Source organism: Diabrotica virgifera, chromosome 8 (genome assembly GCF_917563875.1).
Source record: "Diabrotica virgifera virgifera chromosome 8, PGI_DIABVI_V3a".
In the NCBI taxonomy this organism is placed as follows: domain Eukaryota; kingdom Metazoa; phylum Arthropoda; class Insecta; order Coleoptera; family Chrysomelidae; genus Diabrotica; species Diabrotica virgifera.
Genome location: NC_065450.1, coordinates 130,249,845 through 130,276,019, shown reverse-complemented (window position 1 = coordinate 130,276,019; position 26,175 = coordinate 130,249,845). Strand labels below are relative to the sequence as shown.

The 26,175-nt window shown below is 33.1% G+C and overlaps 1 protein-coding gene across 1 annotated transcript in view; it reads left to right on the top strand.

Moving 5' to 3' along the window:
- Positions 1 to 26,175, top strand: part of LOC126890588 (regulator of nonsense transcripts 2) — an 88,874-nt gene that overhangs the window by 20,768 nt on the left and 41,931 nt on the right. Inside the window, exon 4 of the mRNA XM_050659654.1 lies at positions 3,094 to 3,480. Coding sequence (XP_050515611.1) covers positions 3,094 to 3,480 — 387 coding nt within the window. The remainder of the gene's footprint in view (positions 1 to 3,093; positions 3,481 to 26,175) is intronic.

Here is a 26,175-nt window from a genome sequence, read left to right as displayed (position 1 = left end):
AGCAGTGAAGTTATTAAATATTTTGTGCACACTCCCTATGACAACCGTGGAAAGTGAGAGATGTTTTTCTACTTTAAAAAGAGTAAAAACATTCCTGCGTAATACGATGGGACAACCTAGACTTAGTGCCTTGTCTATGCTGAGCATCGAGAAAACGCTTGTCAAGAGCATTCCAAATTTCAATGAGAAGGTCATAGACTATTTTGCAGAACTAAAGGATAGAAGAATTGACTTAAAATATAAAAATATTTAAAGTAAGTTTCGTTTTAATAAATTTACAATTTATTATACTATAAATATTCCTATCTATATATCAGTCAATAACCTGTTCATACCATTTTTCCTATATTTTTTAAAAGATTTACTCTAAAAAAAGACAAATTTAATTTTCGGAAAACTAGGGTAAATAGTATTGAGTTTTATCTAAGTCTGTATTTTTTATCTAAAATATAAATGCTAAAAGATCTTTTAAATACTTTAAAAAATCAACAGTTTGAAGTTTTCAAACCAAAATGACCCCCCTGAAGATTGACCCACGAGCCGCCGCTGTTTACCATTACGGCTGCTATTAATAATCTCCTCAACTTCCTCTTTTTACTGCTACTGTGTAATTTAGTTTAATCAATTTGAAATTGTGACCTGGTTTTTGTTTTGTTTCTTTTTTGTTTGTTAGGTGTAATTTTTGCTATGTATTAATTAGCATTTTACATTTAAAAATTTTGTATTGTATTATTGATTATGATTACTGATGATTATTCTCCTTTTGTCAGTGACAGAAGTCTGCAACAGTAAGTTTATTTGGGCTAGAAATAGTGAGAGGTAGGAATTGTTGCGTTTTACATTTCCGTATCCAATCCAAATCAAAATAAGTATCCAAAATTAAAATATTTCCATATTATGCATTACCTCTGTTCGTTTCATAGTTGTATCTGCGCTATTCAGGTAGTTTCACCACATGATGTTTTGATGATAAAACTCAAACGTAAATAACTTTGAATGTAACGCTCAGCATCCAAGGCTTCCCTTCGAACTAAGCCTAACATGTGATGTTGAATTTACATCCACAGAAATTCGTCAGCAAATTTTGGTTTTGCGATAGTGTACATTAGTTGGTCAAATAGTATATATTAGTTAATCAAACTTTTCTTTTTCTACTTCTTTTGTGTAGACATGACTGTCCATTTTTTCAATGTGCCTCAGTAATTTGTCGTTCCATCGTTTTCGTGGTCTTCCCACTGATCTCGTCTTCTTATTGGGGAACCGGAACCGTATCTCGCCGTCCTTTCTACTCTATCTGTTGTTATTGGGCTTATATGATCGTTCCATTCTACTCATCTTTTTTTACCGTTCTGCCGTTGTTAATAATCTCCACCTTGGATCTCCGTCCTATATCTGTACTTCTAGCCCTGTCCCATAGTTTTACTATAGATTTTTGTAAAGGTTTCATCTCTGATGTTTTTAGCATTCTTTTTATCCTCTCTGTTTCAGGTCGTTTCTCTACCGCGTATGTCGTATGTCATTATTGGTGTGATGACTGTTTTGTAAATTCTGCCTTTTATTTCTTTTCCGATATTTTTATTTCTCCATATTGTTTCATTCAGGCAACCTGCGGCTCTGTTTGCTCTATTCACTTGGTATTCCACTTCTGTTTCGACTCTTCCGTAGCTAGATAGTGTGATGCCTAGGTATTTAAACTCCATGACTTGTTCTATTATCTGACCATCCAGCTTAATTTACATCTTAGTAGATTTGCTGTTATAACCATGGACTTTGTCTTTTTTTTGTGGAAATTAACATGTTAAATTTTCTGGTGTTATATTAAATTGGTGCAGCATACGTTGAAAATACTTTAACCTGTATCCTTTTTTTTAGTTAGTTAGTTAGTTTTTAGTTCTTACTTTTTTGATTATTTCATCCATGATCAGGTTGAACAAGAGCTCAGGGAACCTCCCTGCCGTATCCCATTGCCAGCTTCAATTAGGTCAGTTAGTTCTTCTTCTACTTTTACTTTTACTGTGTTGTTCTGGTAGATATTTTCGATTGTTTTAATTATTCCGAGAGGTTCCTCTCTTGCGTACAATAAATGGATATCGTCCTTTAATTTGACCCTGTCAAATGCCTTCTTAAAGTTCACGAAACATAAAGATGCCGGTTTGTTGTATTTAATGAACTTGTCTCAGTCAAACTTTTCAAATGCGCAAATTAAATACATATTAAAAAAAGACTAAGTTTTCAATCAAATAACACATAAAACAACATTTAAATATTATTCTACATCCCATCAGATTGAAAATAGGGAAATGGCAATAGACCGGGCAATATCGTTGCCCCCGCTAGCGAAATTAGTCCGATTCGATTTTTTGCACAAACTTACTCAAAAAGAGGTCCTTATAACATATACACAGGGTGCCGGGCGGTGCCGTGGTCGAAAAATTGTTTAAACGTTTTTTTTAACAAATTCACGAAAATAATTTTTTCATTTCGAACAATTTTTTTTTTTAGATAATTTGGGTCATTCTGAGCAAAAAAGGACTCTTGTCGTATTTCTCTAAAATTGATTGTTGTCGAGTTATATGCGATTAAAATTTTGAAAAATGCGAAAATGACCATTTTCATGGCTTAATAACTCGATCAAAAATTATTATTATAAAATTAAAAAAGTAACCAAATCAAGTTTCATACCCCTTCTTCAAAGTCCTGAAGAGATTTTTGTCATTATTTTATTACAAAGCTGTTGAGTTTGTTACCAGAGAATGTTCCCACTGTTTTCAATCTGATGGGATGTAGAATAATATTTTAATGTTAAGTGATATTAGACTGAAAACTTAGTCTTTTTCTTAGCAGATGTCACTACGGTATCCCAGCCATTTCGTTCGTTGCAATGTAAGACTGCACGCATCGGAGTATCCTGGTTCAGTCAGAGAGAAGAGGATATGTGTCTACTGACGAGGGGCAAAAAAGTCCCGAAACCAGTATAGGCGCTTGCTGGACTCTCTGATTGAACTAGAATATAAATTGCTGTGCTGCGTTTTCTGGTTGAAACGAAATTGAAAGTGTTTATACATTTTTAATGTTAAATAAATATTATTTTAGGTAAAGCAGAAGAACCCCCTATCGCCGAGGAAGAAATAGAGGATCCAACTTCAACAACTGCCAGCAATAAAATAGTCTTAGAAGCATTTTTAAACAATTTACCCAACTGTGTGAACAGAGAAATGATCGATAATGCAGCAATAGATTTTTTGGTTACATTGAACAACAAACATAATCGTAAGAAATTGGTTCGTAGTTTGTTTGGTGTTAACCGTACCAGATTAGATCTGCTTCCGTTTTATGCACGGTTCGTTGCTATTTTGCATCCTGCAGTTCCCGAAGTAGGAAGCGAGCTGTGTCAAATGTTACGACAGGATTTTAAGTATCATGTTAGGAAAAAAGATCAGATAAACATAGAATCGAAAATTAAAGTCGCTAGGTTTATAGGTAAGTTAATTTTCCTTTCAGTTAATTTTAGTTTTTTGATATACATATGTAAATTATTACGAGGTTTGTCTTTTTAGTTTTGCATATAGCCACTTAGAGGGCGCCACCAATAAAACTTTCCGACGCAATGTAACCTCAATATTTTGTTGGCATAAATCGAGAGTTTCATTACTATACAAGTCGTGTAGATACAGTGAATTTTTGAACTTAACAAGTCAGTGAAAAATGGATCTTAGCCGAGAACATTTTCGAGCGATAATTTTTTACAAATGGTTTCTGTGTTTGGGAATGAAGCATCACACCAGTCAACTATTTCTTGCTGGTAGTGCGTATTTCAAAGTGGTCGCTCCAGTCTCAGCGACGAATCCAAGCCAGGTCCACCCAAAACAGCAGTTAACAAGCAAAACATTGACGCGGTTTGTCAATTAAGCTGGTGCTAGTAACCTAATTAAGGATGAGCCCGTGTAACATACCGGGAGATAGAGACATCTTTGGGAATTTCAAAGACCCACGATCCTGCATGAAGAACTGGATTTTACGAAGTTGGTTTCCCGTTGGATCGCTCATTTGCTCACAGAAGAGCAAAAAACGGTTCGCGTCAATTGTTGTCGAAAAACATTGAAACGGTTGAACAAAAGAAGAAGAACAAAAAACGTTTATAGTATCGTTAGTGGCAATGAATCTTGCCACTAATCGTTTGTACTCTTATGAACCGGAAACTAAATGCCAATCCGCTGTATGGGTGTTTCACGATGAGGAAAAATCAACAAAAGTGTTCGATTTTCGAAGTGTGTCAAAGAAGTTGGTCGCAACTTTTGTGTCAAGATCTGGTCATGTGGCAACAATTGCTTTAGAAGATCGAAGAACCGTCTTCTTCACGTTCCCAAAGATCAAGAATTCAATGCGTGGGCAGCTATCCCGGTCGCCAGAAGAAGCCATCGATGCCTTTGAAACAGCGATTTTGCAGGTGTCAACTGAAGACTGGAATATCTGTTTTACCAATTGGAAAAGGAGTAAAACAGAATCCATGTTTGGCATAACTTTGACAAAATTAAAAATCACGAAATAAGAAAAACTAAAGTGAGCAACGTAAAAAGGATTGGGAGGAAAAAACAAATGTACTGGACACTTAGCGATAATGCAGGACTATCGATGAACCAAAAGTTACTATAGACTGTGTTAAGGTAGAAGCAGTGCTAGATGACACACAAAACTTACTTAAGTAGTAAACAAAAATTGGACAATAGTTGGTGCAGAATAGTTGGGGGACGTGTGGTAAACAGTAGACGATTTGGGCAGAATGATTATGATGATAAAAACTTAAAGGAAGAGCAAGCTAAGATAGCCTAATAAACCCGATAAATGATAGTCTAATCTGGGTAGTTATGGAAGAATCATATCTGACCCAGCTCAATGGAGAGAGTTTATTAGAAGAATTGTATGTAAGATATCTTATCCATACTTAAAGAGCCGAGAATTCAAAATTTCCCTCCATCCAAATACATCCCATCCAAATACATTCCCCGCCATCCAAATACCAAAGACATTAGTCGTTCGGCCAGTTGCAATAGATCCTAGTTTATCACTAGCTTAGGGGAGTAATGTGTGGTGTGTGTGTAAGGTAAAAGTCTTGTTACTTTATAAAGTCGACTTTATTGTCTTTACAAAGAGACGCTTTACACCCAAACAACATTAATGGCCAAAATATCTCTGAGCCTAAAACATCCTAAAAGAAACTCATTCTCCTCCCAACCAAACTACTGATCTCTGCCAGTGATGAACTCGCTGATGAATACATGGACACCATGGGGAAAACTCCACTTTATTACCTAGCTACGCGCTTCTGTGTGTCATGTTGGTTTGAACTAATTTTACCAATTTCCTTGGTATAGATATTGCATAACTAAATATGTTTTTTCTACAACCGTTTAATAATATGCTCATTATTCACTATTCTTGAATAGATAATAACACCCGTTACTTTACCCGTGAGCAATAGTTCATTACTCACGGGCTGAAGTTACTCACGGGTCATTACTCACGGGTTGAAGTTAGATTCAAGTGGTGCATGACACTTTTAATATACTTATTATTAACAAATAAAATTACTTAAACTTGTTTATTTAATAAAATAATCATTGTAATTTATATCCACAATTAACTTCGAAAAATGTATAAAGGATTTTTAACTGTAACGATGGGTTAGTATATTTTTTACGTTTAAATTTCAATATTTGATATTTTAAGATTGCCGTTATTAAAAGGTAGACATAAACATTTGGGTACTAATTCCGTAAAATGGTTTACGAATGTGAAATTTATATCAATGAATTCTGTTTCACTTACTGTTGATTGTACAATAGAGTTTTGTTGGGAGCAAACGTTCTTTTTCATGTAATTGCCTTAAAATATGTCTTATTTTTAAAAGCCACCGCCATTATATACCATGACACTAATGACAACTACTGTTTCATAAACTCAAGAAGGGTAATTCTAACAGTGTTGCCATAGTTATATAAAATATGTTTTTCTATGAAAAATAAAATCTTTTGATTTTAAATAACGTTAGTATGTAGTTGGACTCTCAAACAGAACAAAATAAAAAATGATAAGTTGGGTTGAACGAATCACAAACCTTGAAGTAATACGAAGGATAGAAAGAGACCCAGAAATTTTGTTAACGATAAAACAAAGAAAACTCGAGTATTTGGGTCACCTGATAAGAGGTCATAAATACTCATTACTTCAAAATATAATGCAACGAAAAATAGAAGGAAAACGGAATCCAGGTCGTAGAAGAATGTCATGGTTGCGGAATTTGAGAGAGTGGTTTGGCTGCACCGCTAATGAACTTTTTAGGTCAGCTGTAAACAAGGTCAGGGTAGCTTTCATGATTTCCAATCTCCGATAGAAGTGGCACAAGAAGAAGAAGAAGTAGTTGAAAATTATATTTGTCTACTAATCCAAATAAAAAAGGTCGTAGAAAAAGTATAGTATTCTACTCACATGTAATGGCTATTACTCACTCTGATGAATTACGACACTCGCCTACGGCTCGTGTCGCAAACTTCATCATCGTGAGTAATAGCCATCATTACATGCTCGTTGAATAATATACTATTATCTCTATTTCTGTTTTCATAAAGTTGTCGAAAATCTACTCTATTAAATTAAATCTATATTTAATTTTCTTCTTCGCGTACCTTGTCCGTTCCGAACTTTGGCAATTAACATGGCTATTCTAACTTTGTTTACGGCAGAACTGAATAGTTCGGCAGATGACAATCCGAACCATTATCGCAAACTTTGGAGCCACGTATGTCTCCTCCTCCATGGAGCCCTTCTGCTGTCTATTTTCTTACGAAAATAGACAGTTGACTCTGTTCTTGGATAATTAGCTGAAGTACTCTGTATTGACTGTTCCTCATAACATGACACGGCCCAAGTGTTCCAACTTTCTTTTCTATGTTATTCCTACCTCTCTTCTTACCTATCCGGCGTAGTATCTCCCCGTTGGTCACGTGTTCAGTCCAGGATATACGTAATGTACGTCGGTAAGCCCATATTTAGAAGGTCTCTATGTGATATTAGGCTATTGATTGTGTTCAAAATAAAAGAGCTAAAAGGAACTACAACTTTAACGGGATTTTATTGTCTCATATGGTCATTGGACCTCTAAATTTGAAAAAACCGCGGAGTGCTACCATTTAAATGGGTGCGTTTTTGACAAAGGGGTGAATTAGTCCCTAGGCACATGGTGAATTAGGGTGAGCTCTATGCACTTTTGGTACAAATACACCTACAGGAAAATTGTTTCAGGTTAAATTTACTATCGAAATATTACATTTTAAATTCAAAAATATTTTTTACAAAAAATTTTTCTTTGAAAAGCAAGAAAAAAACACAAAAGAAAGCAATTATATTTTTTGCCACATAACTTTCTTCCACAGGGGTATAGGTATAGGCATTGCTTTAGCGAAAAATAACTTCCATCCTTCCTCTTTAAAATGAAGCTTGGTAAAAGTCTCTAGGATTTATAGTTTTTTGGGCAATTTTCCCCATTGTTTCTCAAACATTGTTCTGTAACTTTTTTCTTCGCATCTCTAGGTATATGCCAGGGGTGGCCAAACTGTGGCTCGCGAGCCACATGTGGCTCTTTGAAGGATAATTTGTGGCTCTCAATAATACCTGATTACTTTTAATTTCTGTGTTTCAAAATGTCTTAAATTACTGACAATAAATAATATAAAAGACTAAGTATAACATCAGTACTTAGAAAAGGAGACCCTTATCACCGTTACTATTCAATTTGGCCTTAGAATATGTAATAAGTAAAATATCATCTGAGCTGACAGGGGATTTGCAAATCAAGAATCAAAACTATTGTGGACCTTTGCTGATGATCTAGGTGCAGTCGCTCATTCTACAAGAGACGTGAGAGAGGAATTTTCATGACTCGATGAAGAAAAAGGTAGTCTGGGGCTTCGAATAAATGAATAGAATACGAAATACATGCTAGTAACCAAAAATCTAAGACCAAGAGTTGGGCAGAACATAACTATTAATGACCACAACTGCGAAGTAGTAACAGAGTTTAGGAGCGGCAATCACATATGACAATCAGACAACTACATAAAAAGAGAGGTCTCAGCAAGGATAGCTGCGTAGAATAGAGCATTATAGTCACTGTCATCATTAAGATCTAAGCTGCTGAAACGACAATTTAAGTTTTGACTGTACAGGCCAATTATTTACCCAATTGTTACATGTGGAAGTGAAACATGGACTCTACATCAGCGGAAAATAAATATGCTGCTGATTTTTGAAAGGAAAGTTCTCAGAAAGATATTTGGCTCTTAAAGAGATGACTTGACAGGAGAATGGAAAAGGCGCTCCCTAACCTGAATTTGTGACTGTGTATAGTACTAACAACTGACAAAACATCGTCACACATATAAAATCTAAGATAAGATGGGCAGGTCATGTGGTAAGATCAGAGGAAGATACGAGTGTTAAAAACTGTGTAGAAGATCAGTAGGCCATCCCAGAAAAAGATGGAAGGATAATGAGGAATCGAAGTATTCTGAAATAGAAGGCTGCTTGTAGAATTATTTTTATATTTGAAACAACGAGGTGAACCATTTTGTTTCACGTTAAAATTCCTGAAATCCAAACACTGAAAGAAAAATTTAATACCTTTTTGAAGTTATACTTCTTTAGGCGCGATTGAGAGTAAAATTTCATATTACTGCGCGCATGCGCACACAGACAGTATGGCGTTTAGTTGCTGAATCTTTTAAGTTATGTATAAATATATCAGTGCAAGAAAAGGAGTGAAAAGAATATATTAGTGTTTTTAGTAAATATATTTATTATAATTTTTGTGTCTTTGGATTTGTCTTCCTCAGGAGTAAGATGAGTATTATTAAAACATTTTATTGTATATTTATTATACTTCACCTTCCAGTCTGTTTGTTACCGTGAATTGTCATTAGGTACGTCCGAACCGATACAGACACAGTCCTCGTAGCGTATTTGGTATAGCATTCGGCCAGAGATCTAGAGGTCTTTTTATTTCTTTGAAAGCGGTAAGCACAAAATTAGTTGGTGTTTAAAAAATTTAAACAAACTGTTTAAAGTATATTTATTTTTAAGAAATCATATAATAGAAGTATAACTTCGTACGTGCGTACAAAGTACACACACATTCTTTTTTAATTGCGGCTCGGAAAAAATTTCTGATTTTGAAAAATGGCTCGGACTATCAAAGATCTTGGCCACCCCTGGTATATGCAATGGTACATTTAGTAGATAGAGAAGTCAATTACCTTTAAAATGGTCTACTGTATGTTATACGGCTCTTTTTAAGCAAGTTATGCTTTTCAAGATTTTATACTTTTAATGATTTTTGATATTTTTAATGATTATTTTTTAAATTTCTCATTATGACTTTTTTTCTTGTACATTTAAGTATATACATTGTGGAATAAAAAAAGCTTATTTTCTTTACTTTAAAATGGTGTATTGCAAAAAAATTATAGGACTATTTTTAAACAAGATATCCGTATGATATCCAAGGGTATTTAAATTTAAATTTTAAATTTTTAAATTTATTTTAAATTTTTATTTTATTTTATTTTACATTTTAATTTTTTTTTATTTTTTCCGATCAGAAGAATATAATTGCATATTATAACATAATTTTTAATTCCAAGTAACTTTTCTTAATAACACTTTTCGATATTATGACATATAAAGATACTTTATTCTTGAGTGAAATTCTTTTTTAACATACCTCGTACACTATTGATAAAATTGTATATCTGATGATTGCATCCTAGGTTTTAGACTATGCAGAGCATTTTATTGAGAATTTTTTTTTCATGAAGTTAATAATAAAGTTTTCCATATGGTTCCAACTTAGTGGAGCCTATTGCATGTGTATATGTCACATTTTGAAAAAGCATATCTTGTTTAAAAATATGTAGTCCTAGAATTTTTTACAATACACCATTTTAAAGTAATAGGCTATTGATTATGTACTATAGAAAGAAACTACAACGTTAACGGGGTTTTATCGTTTCATATGGTCAATGAATCTCTATATATGAAAAAACCGCGGAGTGCTACCATTTAAAGGGGTGCGTTTTTGAGAAATGGGTGAATTAGTCCCTGGGCACAGGTTACATTAGGGTGAGTTCTATGCACTTTTGGTACAAACACGTCTACATAAAAATTCTTCCTGGTTAAATTTCCTATCTAAATATAACTTTTTAAAGTCAAAGATACGTTTTTTTACAAAAATATATTCAAAAGAAAAAGCACAAAGAAACCCAAAAGAAAGAAATTTTGTTTTTTGTCTCATAACTTTTGTCCACGGGGATATAGGTATAGACATTGCTTCACAGAAAAAAAACTTATATATTTTCTCTTTAAAATGATGTTTGGTAGAGGTCATTAGGATTTATAGTTTTCGAAATATGATTTTTCAAAATTCGCCACTCACAGCAATTTTGGGCAATTTTCCTTGTTATTTCGCAAATATTGTTCTGTAACTTTTTTCTACGCAACTTTAGGCATATACAATGGAATAGAAATCAAGAGGAATAGAAATCAATTACCTTTAAAATGGTCTACTGTATAATGTTGTACGACTTCTTTTAAAGAGGTTATCTTTTTCAAAATTTTATACTTTTAACGAGTTTTTATATTTTTTACGATTATTTTTTAAATTTCCCATTCTAACTTTTTTTCTACATTTAGGTATATATTATATAATAAAAAAGAAAGCTTATTCTGTTTACTTTAAAATGGTGTATTATAAAAAATTCTAGGATTATTTTTTAATAAGATATGCTTTTTCAAAATGTAATAAGTACTTTCAACGATTTTTGATTTATGATTGAATCTTATTTTTTATAGGTAATACTTTGAATCCACTTGACTCGGCCAGGCAAACTTCAAAATATGGATTAATTCCAATATTTACTGTCAGAGTTCCTGCACCACAAGCTTTGCTTGAAAAAATTGCATGTAAATGTACCAAAGGATGTACAAAAAACTGCGGTTGTAGGAAGATAGGAATTAGTTGTTCAATATTCTGCAAAGGGTGCATGTACATGGGTACTAATTGTGGGAACTCTAAGATAACTGAGGCGTTAGAGGAAGATATTGAAGCGAATGCTAACGAAGAGATGGACTTTGGTTTTGAAAATTTTTTAAATGTCAACGTTTAAATAATTTTAACTAAAGTGATGTTTTCTAAGACTAATGTTTATGTAATTTTTTTAAAAGAAATAATTTTAAATAATACAGGTAAAAAAATATCAAATAATCACTCGGTTTCCATTATTTAAATATAGATGGTACACCATTTTAAAGAACAGAAAGTAAGCCGTCTTTATTGAGCAATATATAGTATATTCATGTACAAGAAAAAACGGTTATAATGAGAAATTTAAAAAATAATCATATAATTTTTTGTAATACACCATTTTAAAGTAAACAAAATAAGCTTTAGAGTCCGGTCCTGAACATGGTAACACAAACTGTGTTTACATTTCAGTCCCAAAAAATCATCTTTTTTCAAGTAGTTTATATCCAAATAAACTTGAAAATAAGCAAAAAGTAATAGTATATAGTGCAGTTACCTTACGGAATAAACCAGTGAGTTTTTATTATTTATTTATTCAAAACATTACAAAGCATACCGTTTGTAAGGTTAAGTGACGGCCGAAAGGCCAGTTCTCGGAACTAGTTCTGGTTCTGAAACTGGTTTATAATTACTAATGAGTATACCAAATGATACCAGATCCGACCTAACTAATTTGTCAACAATCATGACTGAAGATCATCAACAACCTCAAAACAAAACCTCATATTCAACTGTGCTTAACAATGCTTCTTCAATTCAATTTCCTTCAAAGCTACAAGCAATTTTATTTAATTCGCTACCTGATACTAAAATAGAAGAGTACTTAATAGCACTTGGTGAAGTTGTTCATCCACGGAATATTTTATTTTCATCAAGGCTATCAAATAACAGAATATGTATTTATCTCTCCAGCGAATCCCTGGTGGAAAAATTTATGTCCGGTCCAGCAGAAATAACAATTAAAGGCGAAAATCTAAAAGCACGAAAATTGATAACTCCAAACGAAAGACTGTTACTATCGGGTGTTTGCCCTTCTATTCCACATATTCTAATAGAGAATGAGTTAACCAAATTTGGTCTTAAATTAATGTCACCTTTAACCTTCCTTAGAATCGGTAGTCAACTTCCAGAATTTCAACACGTCCTCAGTTTTAGAAGACAAACTTATATTCAACCACTTGTAGATATAGACCTTCCCTCTTCTTTCTTAATGACATATGATCAAACTTCGTATCGCATATATTTAAGTTTAGATAAACCTTCATGTTTTATCTGTAAGAACACAGGTCACGTTGCAGCAAATTGTTCAAATCATAATCAACAAAATGATTCCTCTCATATCCAACACCAACCGCAACAACCAATACAACAACAACCAATACAACAACAACCAATACAACAACAACCAATACAACAACAACCAATACAACAACAACCAATGCAACAACAACCAATACAACAACAACCAATACAACAACAACAACCAATACAACAACAACCAATACAACCACAACCAATACAACAACAACCAATACAACAACAACCAATACAACAACAACCACAAGAATCCCCCAAGTCTATTCCATCACCCCTAGAAATGGAACCAAATCATCCAGTCAGTAATTCTAGTGCCGAACCTTCACTTAACCAACAAACAGATACTAATTTAATGCCCCCCGTATTAATTATGGAAACTAATTGTATATCTAAGGATCAGTCAACGACCAATAAGAGAACAATTTCGGAAATTAATACTACTCCATCTCCCACTGAAGAATTAAATAAAGAATTTAAAGTACCAACACAAACCAAAAAGAAACAAAAAAAGCAAACTGAATCTACCAGATCAATTCAGGAAATAATGATGCCAACAAAAACAGTATTTCACGATACGTCAAATAATTTTAACTTAACATATGAACAAACACTTGACTTTTTTGAAAATTATACTAGCTCGACTGATCCCATTAGTTTATTACAGACATACACAACGGATATACCCAACTTTATTTACATGTTAACAACAATTAAGCCATATTTTACAGAAAAAAGCATGAAAACTAAATGCACTAAATTAATAAACAAAATCGAAAAAATGCTAGACGATCCCGCTTATCAAGATAGTGATTGTTCTACAAATTCAGCTCCAGAAATAAACTAAAATCTTCGAACCGATACTACAATGGAATGTTAACGGGTTTTATCCCCGTTTAGAAATGCTTAAACATTTATGTTCAATAATCTCACCATCAATAATATGTTTACAAGAAACAAACTTTAAAGGATATCATAGTTATGACATGAAGAATTATTCTTGTTTCCATAAAAACCGAGAAAACGCAAATATCGCTAGTGGAGGAGTTGTTACGTATGTTAACAAAAAATATGAATCAGAAGCATTAGTAATCAATAGTAATTTAGAAGTAGTAGGAGTATCAGTGTCCTTTCCACAAAAAATGAATATCTGTAATATTTATATTCCACCTGACTTACCTATCACAGAAGCAGATATTTCAGATGTATTAGATCAGATTCCCACTCCCAGAATAATCGTTGGTGATTTTAACAGCCATAATCCAATATGGGGATCTCTTGGAATAAATTCCAAGGGCAAAATTTTAGAAAACATAATTACCTCAAAAAACCTAAACGTACTGAATGATGGACAATCAACAAGATATAATATTCATACAGGTACTTCATCAGCTATCGACCTGTCATTATGTGATCCTCTACTGTCAGCAAAGTTTTCATGGGATGTAATTCCGTTTTTATTTGGAAGTGATCATTATCCTATTAAAGTCTCTTTTAACAGTAATTATGAAGATACTAATACAACCCCAATTCCAAAATGGAATCTAAAGAATGCCGATTGGTATTTATTCAAAAAGTATATTCAACAGAACTGCCATAGCTTAAAAGAAGTCACCGAAAATCATCATATAGATGAACTTTTGAATTCGTTTATATCATTAATCCATCTTGCCGGTGAAAATCATATAGGTAAAACACAAACTCTACATAAAAGAAATTCATTACCATGGTGGAACGCAGAGTGTACTGATATAATAAAGAAATATAAAAAATCCTTTAACAAATTGAAACGTCACAAAACACTTGAAAATACTATAGAATATAAGAAGTTACGGGCTCAAGCTAGATATATAACTAAAAAGAACAGAAAAAAATCTTGGCAAGAATTTATGTCCTCTATTAATTCCACTATGCCTATAAGCACCGTATGGGAAAAAGTTAGAAAAATATCTGGAAGTAATACCTATAAAAAGATTCCATTTCTATGCAATAACAAACAGATAGTAACATCTAATAACGAAATAGCAGATTTATTAGCAAAACAATTTGAAATGAACTCCAGCAATAACAACTTTTCTAAAGAATTTATCAATACCAAGATGATTTCGGAAAATAAATTAATAGATTTTAATTGCATTGAAGATAATCCTCTTAATATAGCATTTACCATGGAAGAGCTTAATCACTCTTTAAGTACCAGCAAAAAATCGGCGCCAGGACCAGACGATATTCCTGTTAGTTTCTTACAAAATCTACCAGATAATGGAAAACAATATCTTCTTAACCTATACAACAGAATTTGGACTAATAATGAGTTTCCCACAAAATGGACGCAGGCGATAATAGTTCCATTACTAAAACCAAATAAACCACGAACTGATCCCGAATCCTATAGGCCAATTTCGCTTACCAACACAATGTGTAAAATCTTGGAAAAAATGGTGAATAATAGACTAAGGTGGTTTTTGGAAAATAATAAATTAATAATCAATGAACAAAGCGGCTTTCGCAGGAACAGATCCACTTTAGATAATTTAATTGACCTAGAATCCGAGATAAATGAATCGTTTGCAATTGGACAGGAATGTCTTGCGGTTTTTTTCGATATAACAAAAGCGTTTGACATGGCTTGGAGATACGACATTCTTAACACACTAAGTCAGTGGGGCGTCAAAGGTAACATGCTATATTTCATTCAAAATTTTCTTAGTAAGAGACAATTTAAGGTTAAGATAAATGGTACACTATCCAGCACTAAAGACCAAACAAATGGAACACCTCAAGGATCTGTTATTAGTTCAACACTATTCTTAGTAGCAATAAACAAAATCTTAGAAAACTTTCCACAACTTGTTAAAGCGAGATTATACGCTGACGATTTAGTCATATATTCAAGAGGAAAAAATATTCTTTCTATACAGAAAAATTTACAATGTGCATTAAATCACCTTGAAAACTGGTCGAAAGCTGTAGGATTGCAATTCTCTACAACCAAAACTAAATGTATTTTATTTTCAAAAAAACGGCAGTCTACAACTCCAGATCTTCAGTTATATGGAAACAACTTAACTTATGTGGAACACTTAAAATTTCTAGGAATGATCTTTGATAAAAAGCTATCTTGGAAGTACCACATTATGAACATTAAACAATCCTGTCAATCTGGTCTCAATTTAATGCGTACACTGTGCAATCGTAATTGGGGTTCAGATTGTAAAAGTTTGATTCTTATTTACAAATCTCTAGTACGATCCAAACTCGATTATGGATCAATTGTATACTCATCTGCAAAGAAGACACTTCTTGCTCAACTAGAAGTCATACAAAATACAGCATTAAGAATAGCCACAGGAGCATTCTGTACTAGCCCCATTAATAGTTTACAATGTTTAACCGGAGAACCACCTTTAAATTTCCGAAGAATGTACTTGTCATTAGTCTACGCATCATCCATATATGCAATAGAATCGCATCCCACTTTCCACCACACTATTGCAGAACGTTTCAAAGAAACTTATGTAAATAAAAAAAGAACTAACCCTCCCTTTTACGAGAGAATCAGAAAATATCTCTCTCTCAATAATATTCAATTCCCAAAATTTTTTAATCAGACAAATACAGTTACTCCTCCGCCCTGGACCTTTCCTCCTGCAATATGTGATCTAACTCTCTCTAAATACAATAAGCTTGATACCCCCCATGCAACAATTAATCAATCTTTTCTCAACATACTTGCTTCTTTCCCAGATCATTGTTATATTTATACAGATTCATCTAAGACTGCTGATGGTGTGGGATCGGCAGTTGTAGATTCAAACACTATATTACAATTTAAATTATCTTCCACTTGCAGTATTTACTCTGGAGAACTATATTCAATTCTGCAAGCCCTCATTCACATTCGTACTCAAAAAATTCCAAAATCTGTCATAATTACCGACTCACTCAGTGCATTACATACGATAGAACAGTTATATACAAGTAATCCTATAAGTATTTTAATAAAAGAACAATTACATTTACTGAAGAACACGATGCAGCAAGTAAGCTTTATATGGGTTCCATCACACATTGGACTTCAAGGAAACGAAAAAGCAGATTTCCATGCCAGAGAAGCAATACACAGTGCGTCTTCAGTGTTAGTGAACTTAGTGCCTGTTTCCGATTACAAACCATTCCTTAAAGAAAAAGTGTTAAACAAATGGGAAAACGAATGGAATCTTTCACAATCATCTCTACACACAATAAAGCCCTCAATTGAACCTTGGTGTGAGATAGACCTAAATCGCCAGCTGTTTGTGAAGCTAAATCGTTTACGCATAGGGCATAGCAGACTTACTCACAGCTACCTAATCTCTAAGTCAAATCGCCCTATTTGTGACCTGTGTAATTGCGACATCAATGTAACACATATATTAATAGAGTGTCCTAAATATCTTAATGAAAGACAAAAACACTCCATACCTCTCAATATAAAAGCAGTCTTAGGATCACACTGTAAGCTTACAAATTTGTTTAATTATTTGAAAGACATTAATGTTTTAAGCAAACTATAACCACTGTTAACATTTTATAATTCTTAATTTGTAAATTATATTGTTACCTAAATGTGAACTTATGTAATAGTCAAAATGTTATTAGATTTAAGTAACCATGTATTAATGACAGTACAGCTAATAACCCAAAGTGGTTGATGCTGATAATAAAATAAAAAAAAAAAAAAAATAAGCTTTTTTTATTATATAATATAATATGTAATATAATATTATATTATATATAATATATTATATAATAATATTATTTTATTTTTATATTATATTATAAAAAATCGTTAAATGTATAAAACCTTGAAAAATCATAATCTCTTTAAAAAAAAGTCGTACAACGTTATACAGTAGACCATTTTAAAGGTATACCCTATTCCACGAACATACGCCTGTTTTGGATTACTTCGACAACGAATATTTTACTGTGCAAAATAAGAAGAACGAAAGTAAATTGCAAATTACATTGTTGTTTATTGGAATAATTATTAGCGGCATTTATTTTCGTACTTCTTATGTTGCACAGTAAAAATATTCGTTGTCGAAGTAATCCAAAACAGGCGTATGTTCGTGGAATTGCCCATAATTGATTTCTATTCCTATTACGTTTACCATTGCATATACCTAAAGTTACGTAGAAAAAAGTTACAGAACAATATTTGCGAAATAAGAAAAATTGCCCAAAATTGCTGTGAGTGGCGAACTTTGAAAAATCTTATTTCGAAAACTATAAATCCTAATTACCTCTACTAGACAGCATTTTAAAGAAGAAATATGTAGGTTTTTTTTCTGTAAAGCAATGTCTATACCTATATCCTCGTGGACAAAAGTTATGGGACAAAAAAGAAAATTTCTTTCTTTTGGGTTTCTTTGTGCTTTTTCTTTTGAATATATTTTTATAAAAAAAAGTATCATTGACTTTAAAAAGTGATATTTAGATAGGAAATTTAACCAGGAACAATTTTTATGCAGGTATGTTTGTACCAAAAGTGCATAGAACTCACCCTAATGTAACCTGTGCCCAGAGACTAATTCACCCATTTCTCAAAAACGCACCCCTTTAAATGGTAGCACTCCGCGGTTTTTTCATATATAGATGTCCATTGACCATATGAAATAATAAAACCCCGTTAACGTTGTAGTTCCTTTTAGCTATCTTATTTTGAATATAATCAATAGCCTATAAAGAAAATAAGCTTTTTTTATTGCACAATGTATATACCTAAATATTCAATAAAAAAAAAAGTTATAATGAGAAATTTAAAAATAGTCGTATCAAAAATCATTAAAAGTATAAAACTTTAAACAACCCTGTCTTGCTTAGAAATAGCCTTACAGCTTTCTACAATAGACCATTTTAAAGGTAATTGAATTTTCTTCCTACCAAATGCAATCCATTGCATATACCTAAAGCTACGTAGAAAAAAGTTACAGAACAATGTTTGAGAAGTAACAGGGAAAATGAGCCACAACCTCTGCGAGTGGCAAAATTTGAAAAATCATATTATGGAAACTATAAATCATAGAGACTTTCACCAAACGTCATTTTAAGGAGTAAGGATGGAAGTTTTTTTTTTCTGTGAAGCAATGCCTATACCTATATCCTCGTGAAAAAAAGTTATGAGCCAAAAAACAAAATTGCTATCTTTTGTTTTTTTTTTCTTGCTTTTCTATTGAGTATATTTTTGCAAAAAAAAATATTTTTGACTTTAAAATGTGATGTTTCGATAGTAAATTTAACTTGGAACAATTTTCCTGTAAATATGTTTGTACCAAAAGTGCATATAACTCATCATAATTCGCCCTGTGCCTAGGGACTAATTCACCCCTTTCTCAAAAACGCACCCCTTTAAATGGTAGCATTCCGCGGGTTTTTCATATTTAGAGGTCCATTGACTATATGAAACAATAAAACCCCGCTAACGTTGTAGTTCCTTTCTAAAATACATAATCGATAGCCTATATACAACACTTAAAAGTTGAATTTTGAGAGGTAGGGTGAGGCTATTATAGGTAAAAATTTGCTTCATGCTGGTGAACGACGCTCTTGCTTTTTCTTTTCTTATACGTATCTACTTCGTATAATATCAGTTGTTCTTGCTCGTTGTTGCGTTTTGCTTACCAACCAGCATCCATTTGGTTTTTTTATGTTCAGTTTGAGCTCGTATTGTGCACTTGTTCTTATCTTACCCATCAGGCAACTCAGCTCCTCCATGTTACTCGCGAGAATCGCAGTGTCATCAGCATACCTTAATGTTATTAATTATTTCTCCATTATGTCCTCTGTGCTTTCCTCTAGCGCTGTCTTAAATACTTCTTCCGAGTATATGTTAAAGAGAATAGGAGACAAGATACAACCCTGCCGTACCCCTTTCTTAATTTCAATTTTATTGGTCAATGTAGATCCTACTTTCACTTTGGCTGTTTGAGCCCAATAGAGACTCGCTATTTTACGAATGTCTCTGTAGTCGATTCCGATCTTATGGAGTACTTCAATTATCTTTTCGTGCTTTACATTATCGAATGCTTTTGCGTAGTCTGTAAAGCATATATATGTTACAGTTCAAGTTGATTATCCAGTTGGAGTTGACTTTTCCTAGTTCGAGTCGACTCAAACGGCTGGTTTTAATAAAAGTTGATTATAAATATAAAATAATGAAGATTTTTATTCAACATGTACTAGTTAAAGTAGACTCCAACTAGTTAAAGTATACTCTTCCCAATGCCATTTAGTAAAAGTTGATTCACACAAACAACCGATTCTAGAAATTAAATGTTACTGTATATTATATTCAAATCGTGATATTTATAGTCCAGACTAGTGATGTAACGAATATTCGTATTCGCATTCGCGAATATCCGCTTCTTTTTGCATATTCGCGTTCGCATTCGCAAAATTTGTGCGAATGTTTTGCGAATATGAATATCAGAGAAAAAATAATTTGAAAATAACGTGAGATTAATAAAATCAAAATCTATTCTCTTTCTCATCTTTTTTTATTAAAAAAAGGTAACTTAACCTCGTATGATCAGATTATCAGGCTTCACGTTGTTTTATTATTTGGTATAATGTAATAAAGCTTAAGATTCAGATTGATTTACACTAAATATCAATTAACTTCTCATTATAAATTTAGAAAACATTTCAAAAATAGAAACAAATTAAAAAAACCGAACATTCGTATTCGCATCCGCATTCGCGAATGTCGTTATTAGATATTCGCATTCGCATTCGTATTCGCGAATGTTCAAAAAACGACATTCGTTACATCACTAGTCCAGACTGTATCGTCGCCCCTGTTAGGTAAATTATTCCAGTTCGATTCTTTTGCACAAACTTACTCAAAAAGAGATCCTTATAACGAATCCACAGGGTGTCAGGTGGTACAGTAATCGAAAAATTGTTTAAACAATTTTTTTTAAACAAATTCACAAAAAAATTCACTTCGGACATTTTTTACATCATTTGGGTCATTCGGAGCAAAAGAGGTCTTTTGTGATTTTTCTGTAAAGTTTATTGTTCTCGAGTTATACGCGATTTAAAATTTGAAAAATGCGAAAATTACCATTTTCGAGGCTTAATAACTCAGTTAAAAATTATTATTATGAAAGTCAGAAAGTCACCAAATCAAATTTTAACGACCCCCCTACAAGGTACTGAAGAAATATTTGTCATTATTGTATTACTAAGCTGTTATTTTTAATTATTAACAATGAGCGCTAGGAGCGTATTGAGGCGGCTGTCAATGTGAGTGCGACTAAGATGCACCATTGGACGGTCGGAATGGAGGATCTTACTCGCACTCACATTAACGACCGCCTCAATTCGCTTGTAGCGCTCATTGTTGATAATTAAAAATATCAGCTTAGTAATAAAATAATGACAAAAATTTCTTCAGGATCTTGTAGGGGGGGCTTTAAACTTTGATTAAGTGACTTTCTGACTTTCATAATAATAGTTTTTCATCGAGTTATTAAGCCTTAAAAATGGTCATTTCGCATTTTTCAAATTTTAAATCGCGTATAACTCGAAAACTATCAATTTTAGAGAAAAATCACAAGAGACCTTTTTTGCTCTGAATGACCAAAATAATCTAAAAAACTTTGTCCGGAGTGAAATACTTAGTTATTTATAAAACAGTTCGTGAAGTATGCTTTTTGCGCACGCACGCGATGTTTAGAGCACGAGCGGGCCGAGTGCTATACATCGCCTAAGTGCGCAAAAAGTACTTCACGCACAGTTTCATACAATATTTTATCTACCAAAAAACAAATAAAAAAACTGCAACTCTTCGTCACTGGAATACATTCCTATTTTACAATTTTTTAGAACTTTGACATTTAAAAATTCAAACTTCTGTCAAACCACAAAACTTTCAAAACTTTTTTTGTAATTTATTGCTCACATGTCATCACCATGACAAGGCGAAAGTTAAGGATATTTGATTATATGAAAGTGTGCTAAAAAACAGTGCGAAAAAGTAAATCCCATTTAAAATACATTATTACTTCAGGCACACTTTAAACCCTTCATGTACTGCTATCTATATTTACAATTTTCACACAATAAAAACTTATAAATAATATGAGGTAGAGTAGATAAGAATTATTTTTGTGAATATTGTTAACAAAAATTCGTTAAACAATTTTTCGACCGCGGTATCGCCTAACACTGTGTATTTGCTATAAGGATGTATTTGTTTGAGTAAGTTTGTGCAAAAAAATCGAATCAGAATAATTTACCTAACGGGGGCGACGTTACAGCCTGGACTAATGAGTAGTTGAAACGGTCAAAACAAAGAGATGCACACTCATCAAAAGTGCACGTGAGATTATACTCGTATAAATTGTATAATCTACTTTTATTAACAAGGGTTAGGAAGAGTCAACTTCAACTAGTAAAAGTTGATTTAAATTTTTCAAATCAACTTTTACTGCTCGTTTCAGTTAGAGTTGACTCGAATTAGGAAAAGTCAACTCTAACTGAGAATCAACTTGAACTGTAACATATACACGTCTTTGTTCATATCTCTGCAGCGCTGGATGAGTACCTGTAGACTAAAAAGTGCTTCTCTTGTGCCAAACTCATTACGAGACCCAAACGGCGAATCTCCAATGTTATCTAGTTTGTTTATCCCTTATTAGACAAGGCGAAAACGGCGGGTTCGTTGGAAAAATATTCCCGTGAGATTTTTTTGCATAATCACATTCGTGAGACACTCCAGAATAAGGTTCAAAAGAAACCTTTTTTGTCCCGAATGGTCCAAAAAATCTAAAAAAAATTTGATTAAAAAAATTGTTTAAAAAAATTTGGACCACTTCTCGCATGGACGACTTCTTGAACCTTATTCTGGGGTGTCTCACGAATATGATTATGCAAAAAAAAATTCATGGGAATATTTTTTCCAACGAACCCGCCGTTTTCGTCTTATCTATATCGTCTAGTTAGAGTTTGTTCGTAACCTCCGACCAGTTCACATCGTTCTAGAACACTGGTTTTCGGCAAAATAATTACGTAGGTATTCTGAGTTTTACTATACTATTAGTACAGTTTAGTGAATAAAAAGTGGATTGGCAACAATAAACAGTGTTATAAATTTGAAGAAAAAACTTCTGAAGTAAGTTGAAATTAATAATTATTGTATTGACACCAACATACTATCAAAACTGCTATCCTATCAAAATGTCGGATTGTCATGCGTGTGGGAAGACGATACCAGCTAATGACAGCAGTTCTCTCGTCTGTTTACAATGTATACGACCGTGGCACGGAGTTTGTGCCGAACCGCAGCCTACTGATGGAGATCCTACTACACTTCGCAGTTGGAAATGTTCTCGATGTATTTCGCCAAGCGGTGATATTGAAACCTCCCACTTTAATGCTATAATGGCCCAGTTTACAATCCTTAATAGCGCTTTAACTGATTGCAAAACGCAAATTAATAATTTAACAGATTTAGTAAGCGCTCAGTCACAAACAATAAGTACATGTGTGCTGACATTTCAGACTTACGCAAAGAAAATCAAAGCCTTAATAACAATTTAAAGACTTTAGAAAATAAGGTTATTAAACTGGAAAGCAAAAATGTGCCAACTACGAGTGAAAGCGTATTTTAAGAGTCATATGAAAGGCTTAAAAGATCTGAAAATATAATAATAACGGGCAATAATACCGAAGAATGATATTTCTAAAGCAGCAGAGATCTTAGAAAATGTAATACCAAAAAACCACTTTCAGATCAAATCAGCTGCTCGATTAGGAAAAATAGATTTAAACAAACCTCGAGTGTTCCGCATCACTTTAAATTCACGGGATCAGGTATTGTCAATATTAAAAAATAAATATAAGGTTCCAAAAGATAAGTATCCCAGGGTAAACATTATATCGGACTCCACACCCCAACAATTACAGTTTATATCCGAGGTCAGAAATGAGCTCACAAGAAGAAAAGATCAAGGTGAAGAAAACCTAACAATAAAATATGTTAAGGGACAACCAACCATTGTTATTGATGGCAACCCGACTATAATCTCAACACAATCTGACCGTCCAAAACGCAATCGGGAAGAAGACAGTTCCCCTATTCATAATACAAAAAAGGGTAATAAATTGGCTAATTCATCAAAAAACTAAAAACAATTATTTTTTGGAACTGTCACGGTTATTCAAATCTAGAAAATTACTTAAGAGACCACTTTGATTTTGATTTGTTATGCGTCAGTGAAACCTGGCTTGTGTCAAATCCAATATGTTTAAACGAACAGTATAAAATAATTTCCATACCTGCTGTCAAGGAAAAGTCGTTAGGTAGACCAAGTGGGGGTCTCTGTGTTGTATATAAAAAAACTTTAGGTCTAATTGTTCTCCATCAGTGTTCATGGTGGTTGTTTATGTTAATAGATGCACCTTGTGAAAAATATATAGTATGTAACTTATATTTTAAGCCGTCATTTGATATTGAACATATGTTAAATCTGTTCCAATGTACCCTGAATGAGATAATAAATATACTCTGACTGCGCTATCATAATTGGAGGTGGTTTTAATAGCCGTCTCGGGACGTTGGGTTCTATTCCGGATGAAATAATTAGTAATACAAGTTCATATGAAACTAGGTTAAGCCGCGATCTTATTAAAAACAAAAGGGGCACAACTCTACTTGATTTTATGAATAACAATTCCTTCAACCTGCTTAACGGCAGAACTTCTAGCGATCGTCCAGCGAAATTTACATGTATCACACCTCAAGATTGCAGCACTGTCGACCTGGTGTGGGTAAATAGTCTTTACCTTTCAAACGTTTTTGATTTGGATGTTGGTGATGACGATTATTTATCAGATCATTTTCCGGTTTGTCTGAAACTTCATCAACAATATTCTATTGCTATAGATAATGTGAGCGCTCCTAGTTCATTCACTAAAAAATTATTATTGTGGGATGATGATAAAGCATTATCGTTTAAATTGTGCATGCGGTCGTCCCCTAATAATGTCAGATTTATTAATGACGTACAACTTTCATATGACAATTTTTACAGAACTATTGTAGAATGTTGTGAAAGTTTAGATTTAATTAAACAGGTAACTATAAAAACCAATGATAGTAGAAGAAGTTTAAATAAACCCTGGTTTGATCTAGATTGTATTAATGGAAAAACAAATTTAAAATTACTATTAAGCGAATGTAGGAAACAAAACTTTACCGCAAATGTTAGAGCCAACTATATTGAACGGAAAAAAGAGTATAAAAAATTAATTAAGTACAAAAAAAGAACATACGAAACCAACATAATTACCAAATTATCTAACGTAAACGATTCAAAGGAATTTTGGCTAACGGTAAAGCAGGCGCGTGGCTATAACAAACGTTTTTCACTAAGCATTGAAATTTGGGAAAACTTTTACAATCAGTTGTACGCCAACCGCCTAACTGACAGCTCTGTCTTTATAGATGTCCGTCATCCTTACTTAGATGCAACAATTACGACTTCTGAAGTGTACGCAGCATTTAACAAGTGCAAAAATAAAAAATCTCCCGGCTTGGACATTATTCCTTATGAAGTATATAAAAGTCTTCCTCATAATTGGGTGCTTTATATGTTATCTCTGTTTAATAAGATTTTTGAGACCGGAACCATTCCTAAAAGTTGGTGTGAAATTCTTCTTTCGATGCTTCATAAAAGTGGACCTCCTGATGAACCCACAAATTATAGAGATCTGGCACTATTAAATTGCTCACTTAAAATTTTTACCAACATACTTCAGTCTAGACTTTCATCTTGGTGCGAGGAATACCATATTCTACCTGAATATCAAGCGGGTTTCAGACCAGGCCGCGGTTGTATTGACAATGTTTACACCTTGAGCTCTGTTATTCAGTTTCTCATAAGGCATAAAAACGTAAGCTATTCTCCATCTTTGTTGACTTTAAAAGAGCATTTGACTCAATAAACCACGCATTACTCTGGCAAAAATTATACCGTTCTGGTGTGACATCTAGGATCCTACAAATCGTTAAAAATTTATATTAAACTGCTTATTTTAAAGTAAATGCTTCAAATGGTTTGTCTAGGTCATTTGACGTTACAGCTGGTGTACTACAGGGTGAAACTTTAAGCCCATTACTTTTTTCCTTATTTATTGCGGATATTGAAACATTCTTCTACGGAAATGGTGCTCGAGGTGTAAGCATTGATTCAAAAAATGAAATTCTGCTACTCCTGTATGCTGATGACTTAGTTATATTAGCTGACTCTGAAGCGGATGTTGGAAGAAAACTAAAATTACTTGAATCCTACACTAAATCCAACGATCTCACTGTTAATACCACAAAAACAAAAATACTCATATTTTCAAAAGGTGGCCACACCACAAACAACATTAATTTGTTTACAACAATAATCCAGTGATCTCAACCAATGCATACAACTATTTGGGAGTGACATTTACTAAATCATCACTTTTTCGCGAAATGTCATATACAACCATCGATAAAGCCAAGCAAGCAGTTGGATCAATTCTTCCAATTTTAACATCTAGTAAAATAGACTCGTGGTCACCAAGAATCAAACTCTTTGAGTCACTGGCATCGAGTGTGATGTCAAACTGCGCTCCCGTTTGGGCACTTAGATACACTGAAGCTCTCGAAAAAGTACAAACTACTTATTTAAAACGAATTCTGT